Source organism: Geotrypetes seraphini, chromosome 2 (assembly GCF_902459505.1).
Source record: "Geotrypetes seraphini chromosome 2, aGeoSer1.1, whole genome shotgun sequence".
Lineage (NCBI taxonomy): Eukaryota > Metazoa > Chordata > Amphibia > Gymnophiona > Dermophiidae > Geotrypetes > Geotrypetes seraphini.
The window spans coordinates 5,125,881-5,138,880 of NC_047085.1; the positions used below are offsets into that span (position 1 = coordinate 5,125,881).

The window sequence follows — 13,000 nt, forward strand, 5'->3', positions numbered from 1 at the left end:
GACAAATGAATTCAGTGCCAACAAAAGGTCTTTAACCTCGAATCCATGCCCTGTCCTATGCAGGATTTTCAAAGGGTAAAGACCCCATGTCTGTGCTGAATTTGGCCAGAAAGTGGGAGGGTAGTGCCAGCAGCAGAGGGAAGAGGAAAAGAGGGAGATGCAATGCTGTGCTCTTGGCCTACAGCTCTCCCCTAAATGCCGCCACTTTAGCTGGAATCCCAGCGCTTGCTATGCTTGACCAATAAAATACGAGCTCTACCTCTTTTCGCTTCTCTCTCCTGGGCTTTGCGTTGCTCAGACTGGTTTCCTGCAGAATTTAAGGTCTTCTGGAAGGTGATGGTGGAGGAAGGCAGCATCCAGCAGTGAGAGGCCACATGTTGAAGGTCAAGGCGAGCACTGGGCTTCCACTGGAGAAGACACTGAATCAGTTCCTGGCATTCTGCACGGCAAAAAAGAAAGGAAGTTCAGTCCAGGCGCTATTTTGTGGGGCTGAAGTAGACCGGCTGCTACTCACCAGCTAGAACCTAAAAGCTGCTTTCTTTTCATTCTAAAGATACCATCAAAACTGTTTGTTTTTCTGCTGTTTGAGAGGGAGAGCTGCTAGTTCTTTTTTTCTTTTATATTGATATTGATGTAAAAGTCATGTCATAAGAGGTAATATTTTGCTGTGGATTGGGAACCAGTTAAAAGAGAGAATAGCGGAGTACCTCTTTTCTCCTGTCCAGCAGCGCCTCTCTCTCCCTCCCCATGTCTAGCAGTACCCCTTTCCCTCATCCCATCTCCTCTAACTTTGTGCTTTTAATTTCCTCATGCAGCTGCCACTAGCATTAGTTTAGCCGCAGTTCCATCAGGTAGCCCACCTCTGACAAAAGAGGAAGTTGCATCATCGGAGGTGGGCCAGCCTAGCAAAGACCCCGAGGCTGTCTGATGGAATTGTCAGCTCAACTAAAACTAGTGGCAGCTGTGTGGGGAAATTAAAAACACACAGTGAGCTGTCGCTGCTGGTCTGCGGGGGAGGGAGGCTGGGAAGAGAAGACGAGGAAGGTGAAGAATATGCAACAGCAGAAGGAAGTTGGGAGACAAAGCATCGGAGTATGTGTACCGCTTGTTGAGAACCTCTGATCTAGACTATTGCAACTCTCTATACTAAAACATTCCAATGAAAGGTCTTAAGAGATTGCAGTTACTCCAGAACACAGCAGCTAGACTGATCCTTTGCCAGATCCGATTTGAAAGGGCCAGATTGCTGCTGACAGAGCTACACTGGCTGCCAGTCAAGAACAGAATCCAATTTAAAGTCTTATGTATGGTCCACAGAATTCAACGGACTTAACTTCTACCTTTCAGGTCACACACTCCTTCTACAAATCCAGAATGACCCAGCGCTGTAAACTGCTGCTTCTCTCTCCATGCCAATTCCATAGCAAATCACTCTTCAAGTCCACCTTCGAGTTCCAAGGCCCCGAGATCTGGAACAGATCCCTTCCTACCTTCAATTCAGGAAGGCACTAAAAATGCATCTATTGTCATCATAGTCCAGGACTTAAGCTCTCTACTGCTCATGTTTTGAATCCTTATTAATCTTATGTAAACTGCAATGATTCCTAGTAGACAATTGTGGTATGGTATGATACAGAACTAGAGGCGCAGGGTTTACATCAGGAAACTCAAAGTCCCTCCTTGAGGGCTGCAATCCAGTCAGGTTTTCAGAATTTCCACAATGAATTATCATTGAAAGCAGTGCATGCACATAGATCTCATGCATCTTCATTGGGGAAATCCTGAAAACCTGACTGGATTGCGGCCCTCAAGGAGGGACTTTGAGACCCCTGGTTTACATGGAGATTCTGTGCAAACTCCTAGAGCAGTGGTTCCCAACTCTGTCCTGGAGGACCACCAGGCCAGTTGGGTTTTCAGGGTAGCCCTAATGAATATGCATGGAGCAGATTTGCATGCCTGGCACCTCCATTATATGCAGATCATTCTCATGCATATTTATTAGAGCCTGACTGGCCTGGTGGTCCTCCAGGACAGGGTTGGGAACCACTGCCCTAGAGAATCCAGACTTCACTCCACACAGAAGAATTTATTGAGTGATCCTAGCAGTTATAATGGTGAATCTAGCAGAAGGGGGAGGGCTTCTTTATGCATAAAAATCCATGGCATCTTATATTTCTAATTTCAACAAAGGGGTTGGGGAGGGCTGTGGGAATGTTGCTTTGACTTGCCCCCCTCCATACCTAGCTTGACCTCCTTATGCAACCCTAAATATTTCTGTCTAGAGGCACTGCTGTTCAGATGACATCTGCATTCAGAGACGGTGAGAGAGCGATTCAAAAGAGGGTTGGTTATTCAATTCTTAAGTACCACAATCAGATCACAAATTGCCATAAGATGCACTCTTTCTGGTAGTGTGAGTTTAGCAGTTTACAGCTGGATAGAGCCTGTCATCATTCACCTTGTGAGACGGCACATCGGAAGGTCAGTCCACGTTTAATCATGCGTAGCATCTTACAGGGCTGTCTTTCTTTGAAGGGAAGCTTTCCAGTCACCATAGCATACAGTATGACTCCGCTGCACAAAGAGAGAAGGAAATGATCAGAAAAGACTATCTGGCCAACATTGAGTGCTATTGAATTGTCCAGTGAAAAGCAAATATTAAGCACAAGATAACGGCTTAGCTCGGCTAAAAGTTAACCAGCTATAATGCACGATAACCAGCAAGTTTAGCAGCACCTATCTTTCGCCAGTGCTAAATTTTGTCTTAGCTGATTAAGTTTAGGCTGGCCCCAAATATTCAACGCCGGCCACCACAAATGGCCCAGCATTGAATACCCACAGTCAGCACCAACTGCGGGAGTTAGCCGACCTACCTCCCCGTGCTCTGAATATCAACCCTTATGACAGGAGATCAGCAAGTGCAGGTTACGCCAAGATACTAGAAACAGGGTCAGAGTCAAGCATTTGATATACCCCTTTCTGTCGTACAACCAAAGTGGCTAAAATATTATATACAAGCACATTCTCTGCTCCTAGGGGATGGGGGGGGGGGTTCACAGTCTAAGTCTTGTACCTGGGGCAATGGAGGATTACGTGAGCAACACTGCCATAACCATTAGATACTCTGGTACATTATTAAACATAAATATAATGAGTTCTCAAGGTCCAAGTATCCTTTCAAAGTGTCCATTGTTCTCTAACGTCCCAGAAGTCCTTATGTAATGATTGCGTTGGACTTCCAAGAAGCCACAGAGATAACCAGCATGAGGAGGCCGTGGTTGCCACCCAAACTTCAGAGAACACAAGGAGTATAGGTATCTTGGACGATTATTTTGCTGGTTCTGGTAGCTGTGTGGAATGTTAAAAAATGGAGGATGATCTGGAGATTAGATTAAGGGCCTAGTTAGAATCAAAGACAATGATTAGGAACCTGAAATGGCTTCTGAGTGGAGGTGGTGAAGGCCAGTATTTGAACAGATTCAGGAAGGACTACCGACTATTACATTACATTACATTAGTGATTTCTATTCCGCCATTACCTTGCGGTTCAAAGCAGATTACATAAGAAGTTATCTAGACATTTCCAGAGGTATTACAGAGTGGAGCGGGTTGCTATAGGGAATTGAGATGATTCTTGCGGTGTTAGTTTGTCTTTAAGGATTTCTTGAATAGCATGGTTTTTATTTCTTTTCTGAAAGTTTTGTAGTCTGGGGTCGTGATCAGTAAATTGGAGAATTGGTAATCTAGTTTTGCTGCTTGTGTGGCTAGAAGGCCATCGTACAATTTTTTTCATTTGATGTCTCTGATTGGAGGGTGCGTGAATGGTGTGTGGGTTCTCCTATGTCTGGTAGTGGTAGTTTGGATTAGAGCAGAGGTAGAGAAGAGTTGAAGGTTTGGGTGAAAGATACAACAGGTGGTGTGGGGTGAAGAACTGGTGTTGGACTGCAAATGCCTATTGTACACTCACTCATCTATCTAAAGTGCAAGAATCTCAGCTGGGCAGACTGTTTGTCTTTTTCTGCCTTCATTTATTCTCCAGACTGTCCGGGATTCTCACACAGGGCCGCCATCAGAAATTTCTGGGCCCCTTACTGAGCAATCCTATTGGGCCCTCCACGCACCCCTTCCCCCCCCCCCGATGCCCCCCTTCTTCCATGGGCTGAATACACACATATTTTTCTGCTAATGCTCCACCTAAGCCAGTCCCGTAAAATCTACTCACATCCATTGGGTGATTTGGCATAGAGGAGATATTCATAAAAAGAACGTCCGTCAAGATCTTTACTTATAGACTGTGCCATTTGCTTTAAATCATCTTCCATCATTAATCCAAATTGCACAATTCTTTCTCTGTCTTTGTCCTGAATGACATCTGGCCACATTGCTGGATCCTTCCAGTCAACAAATTTAGGAGCAGGCGCGGAGAACGCATTTTTAAACAAATGTAGTTTATCCTTGTACTCCTTATGTAATTTTAATCATCTATGGATATGTTTGTATGTTTATTGTTCAAATGGTTTTATTTATTTCCCCAAATTTATTTTTGTTATACGCATTGAAAATATTTGATATTGCGTTTAAATCAAAATCTCAATAAACTTGAAACGAGTGCCCATGAGATTGTGGGAGGGTTAAATACTCAAAACTTAGAAGAATAACAATTTACTTAAAGTTTTTGCTACGCCAGCTTTCTGGTATCTTTATATACAGTGGCGTACGTAGGATATGTAACACCCGGGGCACATCATTTTTTGGCACACACCCCCCCCCCCATCTGTACGAAAACATGATTTTTAGTAACAAACCACACGTCACACATGAGTACCTAGGAAAAGGCAGCATCTTACATATTGCAGTGAGCAGTACATCAATACACCCATTGTAAAACTAAACAAACCAGACCAGCACAGATCAATCCTACACCGTCAATCCTAACAGAAAACCATGTCTTTCGAACACACAGAACACAGAAAACACCTTCGCCTAGTATGGAATATGTAATCACAAACTAACCCATCCCTCTTTTACAAAACTGTAGTGTGGATTTTAGCCACAGTGGTAACAGCCCTGAAGCTCATAGAATTCTGAGCATCAGAGCTGCTATCACCACGGCTGGCGCTAAAAAACACTCCACAGTTTTGTAAAAGGGGGGATAAAATAGAAATACACAGTTTCAACGCTCTAGCTCAGAGGTGCCCAAACTTTTTGAGCTTGTGAGCTACTTTAAAATGACCAAGTCAAAATGATTTACCAACAATAAAATTAAAAAACACAAAGCACACTATACGCTGAGAAAATGTTAATTATCATTCCTATTCTGGGTTTTCTTCAAAGAGGTCAAGGCAGCTGACTCTATGCATTGTCACCTCAGTAACAACCATACAAAAATAGACAAATATACCCTCCATCCTTTTTATTAAACCACAATAGCAGTTTTTAATGCAGGGAGCTGCGCTGAATGCCCAGCGCTGCTCTTGACGCTCATAGGCTCCCTGCGCTAAAAACCACTATTGCGGTTTAGTAAAAGCGGACCATATTGTAAAATATAGACAGCAGATATAAATTCAGAACTGTGCATAGTAAGTGAAGGGAAGTTTTCATCTCTGGGAATTTACCCAGTTAACTATTAAGTTATTTGGGCAAATTCCTTTGAAAACTGTGGTAATTCTGCCTCCACTTTGCTAAATTTAAAATAAAATCATTTTTCCTACCTTGTCTGGTGATTTCTGGTTGCACTTTCTTCTTCTGACTGTGCATCCAATCTTTCTTCCCTTCTATCAGCCTATATGCTTTCTCTCCTCCACACCTCATTCTCTCCCCCAACTTTTTCTTCCTCTCTCCCTGACCTTTCTTTCTTTTTTTCTGTTTCTCTTCTTTCCTTCTGTTTCCCTGCCTGCCCCCTTTCTTTCTCCCTGCCGTTCCCCAAGCTACTGCCACTGCCGCTGCCATCGGGGAACAGGACCCACCAATGGATAACAGTCCCCAAAGCCGACGCTGACGCATGCTCTCCCTGCTTCGGGCCGATCAGTCTTCCTTTCCCCGACGTCAATTCTGCCGTCGGAGAGGAAGTTCCGCCCAGCCAGGCAGCGATTGGCTGGCCCGAACTTCCTCTCCGACAGCAGAATTGACGTCGGGGAGAGGAAGACTGATCGGCCCGATAGATTAGATCGCCAAGACAAAGTGAGTCCTGGATGATCGACTCACTTTGCCTTGGCGAGCTACTGGCGCCCCTGCCTTAGAACACTGCCTAGGACCCTGGGGGAGCCTGGGCCCCCTGTCAGCTCCGGGCCCCTGAATGCAGGACTGGTAGTACTGCCCTGATGGCGGCCCTGTTCTCACAGGCTCCAAAAATCATAAATAACGTATAGAGAAACTGTCAGGTTGATAAAGTAATCTGAATCTGAGCATTCCACTATATGAGTGAAGGAGTAGCCTAATGATTAGAGCATCAGACAGGTTCAAATCCCACTGCAGCTCCTTGGGATCTTGGGGAAGTCACTAAACCCTGCATTACCTCAGGTACAAACTCAAATTAGGAACCCTCCAGGGACAGAAAAATACATACTGTATCTGAACATTCACCACTTTGGTAGCTTTCAGACTTGTGGGCAGTATAGAAGAAATTCAATTATAAGATAGATTGTTTCACTGGACAGAACTGTTCATGCACTGGAAGACAGGAGTGTGCATTTGCTTTATTTCAACTGGCCTAACCATTCTGTCTGGGTATTCCTGTCCAGGTCTCTAAGGATACGTTCATCCCAATTACCAACCACAGAGCATAACCACTTGTAAGATTTCTCTTAGACAGGACAGTATGAACGTCCAGTGTGATGGCATCTATTAGCTACACCTCCACTTCTATTGCTTGGTATTCTGGTGGGCAAAGCCAGGTTTTGGTAAGGAGCTCATTTAGTATAATATATTTTTTGTCATTTAGTATAATGTCTTTTTTGTGTTTGCCAGTACAATTTTGAGGTTATTGGGTGTGGGTGAGGGTGTGTGTGATGGGGATAGGCCTAAGGTAGCGAGGTCTGTGTGCTGGGGATTTGCTACGGGAGAGATGTCTCAGGCCACCGTATCTACCCTGGCCTGTGATGACAGGGATGGAGGAATACATGCTGGCAAGGAGAGCAGAGATTTTGGCATTGGAATTATGAAGGCAATGACCGTGGTAGCTAGGCTTGGGTTACAAATCCTTGGTCCGTATCTCTGCTATAATAGTCATAAGGCTGTCTGTTATGGTAAGACTGGTGATAAGTATGTACATTAGATGGCCCCATTCTAGCCTATGTCAAAGTTATTTGTGTATTTGGATGAGGTCAGGTTTGAATTTGTGTTATGGGTGGAGAGAGTGAATAAATGGAATCATCGGAGTGGTTTGAGTTCTTAGTTTTAGGGTATTATGCAGAGTCTTTGGTGTTGGCTTAGTTATGTTCAGGTGTGTGCTGTGGTTAGGGTGGTGAGGAAGTAGTTTGGTAAGGATTGGTAGTGGAAGCTTTAATTGGTGTTAATTTGTAGTTGTAGGTGTATAAGTGTAATGTGAGCCTAGGGATGGGCAGGCAAAGGCCTCAGATCTGTGAGCATGATGTAGCTGTAGAACCTCTTTCTAAATGTGTTCTAGGTAGGTAGAGAGAGAAAGTTATTTTTTAAAAATCAGGTATTCCTGAGATAGGTGGAGTAGATCTACAGTAGATTCACAACGGAGGGGACTTTTGTTCTGGAAAAGGACTGTAATACTTTCTTTTCTTTTCATTGATGAGTTGCTTCTGAGATCAAAAATGAGGATATTTCCTGATTTATCAAGAATGACCCAGAGTTCATAGCCTTGCGATCAAGAGCTCAGATTCTAGGTACAAATTTTATTTTACATTTTCTTTGTTATAACTTTTGAGAATAACCCTCAAAAAACTATTTGACTTTATTATTTCTAAGGAAGAGTTGAGGATTCTGACATGATTACAGTAAGAGAACATATGGCTAGAGCTGACTTAAGATACGGGTTTGACTTAGGTTTTAGAGCAAAAAAAATTTCCTTATTTCCTTACCTTGGTTTCACATTTTTCTTAGGACTGAGTCTGAATGTGATTTAATATTTCTATTTTCTTTGAGTATTATTGCAATAATTACCTTTATCATACTAATGGTTGTGACTGCATTAATCGAAATAAATGTATGTTGAATTAGAAACAAGATGGCTGCCTGCGAGATATGTTCTTCATAATTTCATTAAAAATTTGATTCCATGCCTATTAAAATTCTAGGCGAGAATACAATATTAAAAAGGGAATACTAAAAGGACATGTACATCTGACAAAAAAACTGACAATCAGGTTTACAAGGGGGAAGAAGTCAAGAAAAGAGAACAATAATGAAAAGAATAAAAGGGGAGGGATAACATATATTAATTCATTGGAGAATCAGAAGATAAAAGAGAGAGGAAAGAGAAAGGGGGTTAAAGAAATTAAAGATCAGAAACATCTTTATACAGGAAACATTTCAATGCCCCTTTTAATTTTTCTAAGTTGGTTTCAGATCCTATATGTCATGGCAAAGAGTTCCAAATTGTAGGGGCGGTCACTGAAAAAGATGTTGTAGGGCGAGTACCAATAATTTTCAGAGAGGGTATGAAAAATAGATGTTGGTTTCTTGATCTTAATACTCTGGGAGGATCATGTGGTATAATAAATTTATCAATAAATGCCGGTTCATTGGTTTTATAAATTATCATGGCATGTTTATAAGTTATTATCCCAGGACAAGCAGGCAGCATATTCCCACACATGGGTGACGTCACCGACGGAGCCCCGCAGCGGACAGCCTCGAAAGCAGACTTGCTTGAAGATCTCGAACTTTCGAGCACTGCACCGCGCCTGCGCGTGTGCCTTCCCGCCCGAACTAGGGGGCGCATCTCCTGAGAGGATCCTCAGTTCGTTTATTTCCGCGGAGACAAGAAGACACGTTTTCTTTCTCTGCAGCATTGCCTTCTCATCACCGCGGCTGTTTCTTTATTAAAGTACGGTCGCTGTGCTTCTTTTTTATTTCCTTTCTTTTTCTTTTGATAAAAATATAAAAAAAAAAATATATATATATTGTTTTTCTTTTTTTGTTCGGCCGTCGAGCTTTGGGCCTAGGCCTAGGCTCCTTCGTTTGACACGGACTTTATTTTTTCCATGTCCCGGCCTCTTACCGGGTTTAAACGTTGTCGACAGTGTAATCGGGTGATTTCTGTCACCGATCCCCACTGCCGTTGTTTACAGTGCCTGGGTTCTTCTCATTCCCCAGAAGATTGTCATCGCTGCTTCACCCTTACTCCACGGGCCTTTCGGCGACGTTGTGCTCAATTTTTTCAAATTTTCGGCATGGAGCAATCTTCGGATCCGGCCTCGACCGTAGCGGCTGCTCCGGTCTCGAAGGCTTCGACTCCGACGACCTCGACACCTGTGTCTTGAAGGCCTCGACCCAGACTCCGGCTGGAGTTTCGGTCTCGAAGGCCTCGACCTATTCTGCTTCGGTTGCCTCGAAGACGACGCCATCCACGAAGTCTTCTACGGGGGGTAAGTCTCCGAGTTCCCTTTCAGGTGCCGTATCCAAGAAGCCACCAGAGTCCTCGGCACGTCCACCTTCGAAGCGTACCTCCAAGATAAGGGAATACTCACCTTCGAGGTCGCCCTCTTCGGAGCGTACTGCTGCACCTACGAGGTCAGAATCTTCTGTCTCGGTGCCGATGCTAGAGGACATGTTGAAATCTATACTCACCACTCAGATTTCCTCCTTAGTGGCTCAATTGGTCCCGTCCTCGACCTTGCCTCGGACTGATCAGCCTGTCACTCAACCAGAGCTTCCAGTCTCCCGAGGCCGATCCCGGACACCGAAGAACATTTCTTCATCAGAGTCTTCTCCGGGCTCACCTCCTCCGAAGCATCGATCGAAGCGTTCAAGATCTGTTACTTCTAAGCTTCGGAGGGAGTCTTCGAATTTGGATACCAAGGCTTCTTTACCTCGTTCTTCGAAGTCGAAGCATGGATCTCGACATCATCGAGCCTCGACTCGAAGCCCTTCTCGATCCAGAACACCGTCGAAGCCAGTCCGTCGAGACAGTCCTCCACATACCTCGACTCATTCTGGAACACGTACACCTGGTACTTCTCCTTCCAGGAGTTTGAAAAGAAAGCATTCTCTTACTCCAACTCACAGTGCAGCTTCTTCGGTCACTCTGCATCTGGAATCAGACCTTTCACCATATTCTAGAGAGGCTTCTCCATCCTACTCAGTTCAACATAAATCTCGCAGTGGTTCTCCTGAAGAAACATCTGATCCAAAATCAATTTCTTTTGCCAAATTTATCTTTGACATGGGCCAAGCTCTCAAGATAGATCTTCATTCAGACTCAAAATATACTCCTGAATACTTAGCGGATATGGAGCTTCCCCATCCACCAAAAGAGTCACTCAGATTACCTATGACTCCTGTTCTGCAGCAGACCTTCACTCGCAATATGGAAACTCCTTATTCTATCACTGCTATCCCATCCAAATTAGAATCTCGTTATAGAACGGTCCCCTGTAAAGGATATGAAAAGTCTCAACTTTCTCATCAATCTCTGGTTGTAGAATCATCATTGAAGAAAGCAAATCCCTCCAAAATCTATGCTTCGGTTCCTCCTGGTAGGGAAGGCCGTACCATGGATAAGTTTGGACGTCGTTTATACCAGAACTCTATGATGGCAAATAGAGTTCTTAATTATAATTACATATTTATGTCCTACTTCAACCATTTTTTAAAGATTTTATCTTCATTTTACCCGGACATCTCTACCAATCGCCTATCAGAATTTAAAAATATCCTTAAGACTCTTTCTCAGTTGAGACTCTTCATGCTACAAGCTTCCTATGATGCCTTTGAACTCTCGTCTAGAGTGTCGGCATTTGCTGTAGCCATGCGTAGGTTAGCATGGTTACGGATAGTAGACATGGATCCTAACCTTCAGGATAGATTGGCTAATCTTCCTTGTCAAGGAAATGAATTATTTGATGACTCTATTGAGGCGGCTACAAAGCGTCTTTCAGAACATGAGCGCTCTTTTGCTTCCCTCATTCGTCCAAAACCTAAACCTGTACCAACTAGAGGTTTCAAACAAACTCCACGTCGCTATCCGCAGAAAACAACTCCTGCTTTTTCTAGACCTCCTGCTCGTCGGCCTCCTCCACAACAAAGGCAACAAAAATCTCAGACTCCTGCTGCCACCAAGCCTGCTCAGTCTTTTTGACAATCTCGACCTGAGCATTCAAATTTCTCTGTTTCCAAATTCTCCCCTCCCCATAGGGGGTCGCCTGTCCACTTTTTATCACCAATGGGAGCTCATTACTTCAGACCTCTGGGTACTTACCATCATACGAGAGGGATACTCTCTTCGACTCCTTCAGGTACCTCCAGATCGCCATCCAAGAGAGTGTCTTTCAAATCAGTCGCATTTTCCCCTCCTTCTTCAAGAAGCTCGAGCTCTTCTTCTCCTGCGAGCAGTGGAGGAAGTTCCTCTTCCACAAAGGAACTTGGGATTTTATTCCCGTTATTTTCTAGTTCCCAAAAAGACGGGGGATTTGCGACCGATTTTGGATCTCAGAGCTCTCAACAAATATCTAGTCAAAGAGAAATTTCGAATGCTCACTCTGCCAACTCTATATTCCTTGATGGATCAAGGGGATTGGATGTGCTCTCTCGATCTCAAAGAGGCCTATACTCATATCCCTATTCATCCAGCCTTTCGCAAGTATCTCAGATTCCAGGTAGGAAATCTTCATCTTCAGTACAGAGTTCTCCCCTTCGGACTGGCTTCTTCCCCCAGAGTTTTCACCAAATGCCTAGTGGTTGTAGCTGCAGCTCTTCGCAACCAGGGTCTTCAAGTATTTCCATACCTAGACGACTGGCTCATCAAGGCTCCCTCTTTTTCAGAGGTTATTGCAGCGACCCAACAGACTATTCTTTTTCTGCAAAGTTTGGGATTTCACATCAATTTTCCCAAATCTCAGCTGACTCCTTCTCAGTCCCTCCAGTTCATAGGAGCTACTCTGGACACTATCAATCTGAGAGCATATCTTCCACAACCACGTCAGGATGCACTCCTTCAACTGTCTCAACAATTCTGCCAACTTTCCTCTGTTCCAGCAAGGAAAATGATGGTTCTGCTCGGTCACATGGCTTCTACAGTTCATGTGGTTCCTTTTGCCAGACTTCACCTTCGCATTCCTCAATGGACACTGGCATCTCAATGGCAACAATCAGTGGATCCACCAACTCGACTAATTTCCATCACGCCTTCATTAAAGAAGCCTCTCCGCTGGTGGATGCTCTCTTTGAATCTTTCAAGAGGTTTACTGTTTTACCCTCTTCCTCATCAGAAGGTCCTCACAACCGACTCGTCAATGTATGCATGGGGAGCTCATGTGGACGGTCTTTGCACTCAAGGGCTCTGGACCCAAGCGGACCGGCGGTGTCCTATAAATCTGTTGGAACTCAGAGCGATATTTTATGCTCTCAAAGCTTTTCAGCATCTACTTCACGACATGGTGATTCTAGTACGTACCGACAACCAAGTAGCCATGTATTATGTCAACAAACAGGGAGGGACGGGATCTCACTCCCTCTGTCAAGAAGCTCTGAAATTGTGGCATTGGGCGATTCTTCACAACATCTTCCTCAGAGCGGTTTATATTCAGGGTCAACAAAATTATTTGGCGGACAAATTGAGTCGTCTTCTACAACCTCACGAATGGACAATCAATTCTCCTACTCTTCGCCAAATTTTTGCTCGTTGGGGGACTCCACAGATAGATCTGTTTGCGTCACCTCTCAACTTCAAACTGCCTCAATTTTGCTCCCGCATCTATACTCCTCAGCGTCTCGAAGCGGATGCGTTTCTACTAGACTGGAGGAATCAATTCCTTTATGCTTTTCCTCCGTTTCCTCTGATTCTCAAGACTCTAGTCAAGTTGAAATCAGA

At 44.1% G+C, this 13,000-nt stretch overlaps 1 protein-coding gene across 1 annotated transcript in view; it reads right to left on the reverse strand.

The window, feature by feature from the left end:
* Positions 1-206: 206 nt before the first annotated feature.
* Positions 207-13,000, reverse strand: part of LOC117355942 (testis-specific serine/threonine-protein kinase 5-like) — a 60,088-nt gene continuing 47,294 nt past the window's right edge. The window contains exons 6-7 of the mRNA XM_033935096.1: positions 2,459-2,574; positions 207-439 (exon numbers count right to left, since the gene is read on the reverse strand). Of these exons, the coding sequence (XP_033790987.1) occupies positions 207-439; positions 2,459-2,574 (349 nt within the window). The remainder of the gene's footprint in view (positions 440-2,458; positions 2,575-13,000) is intronic.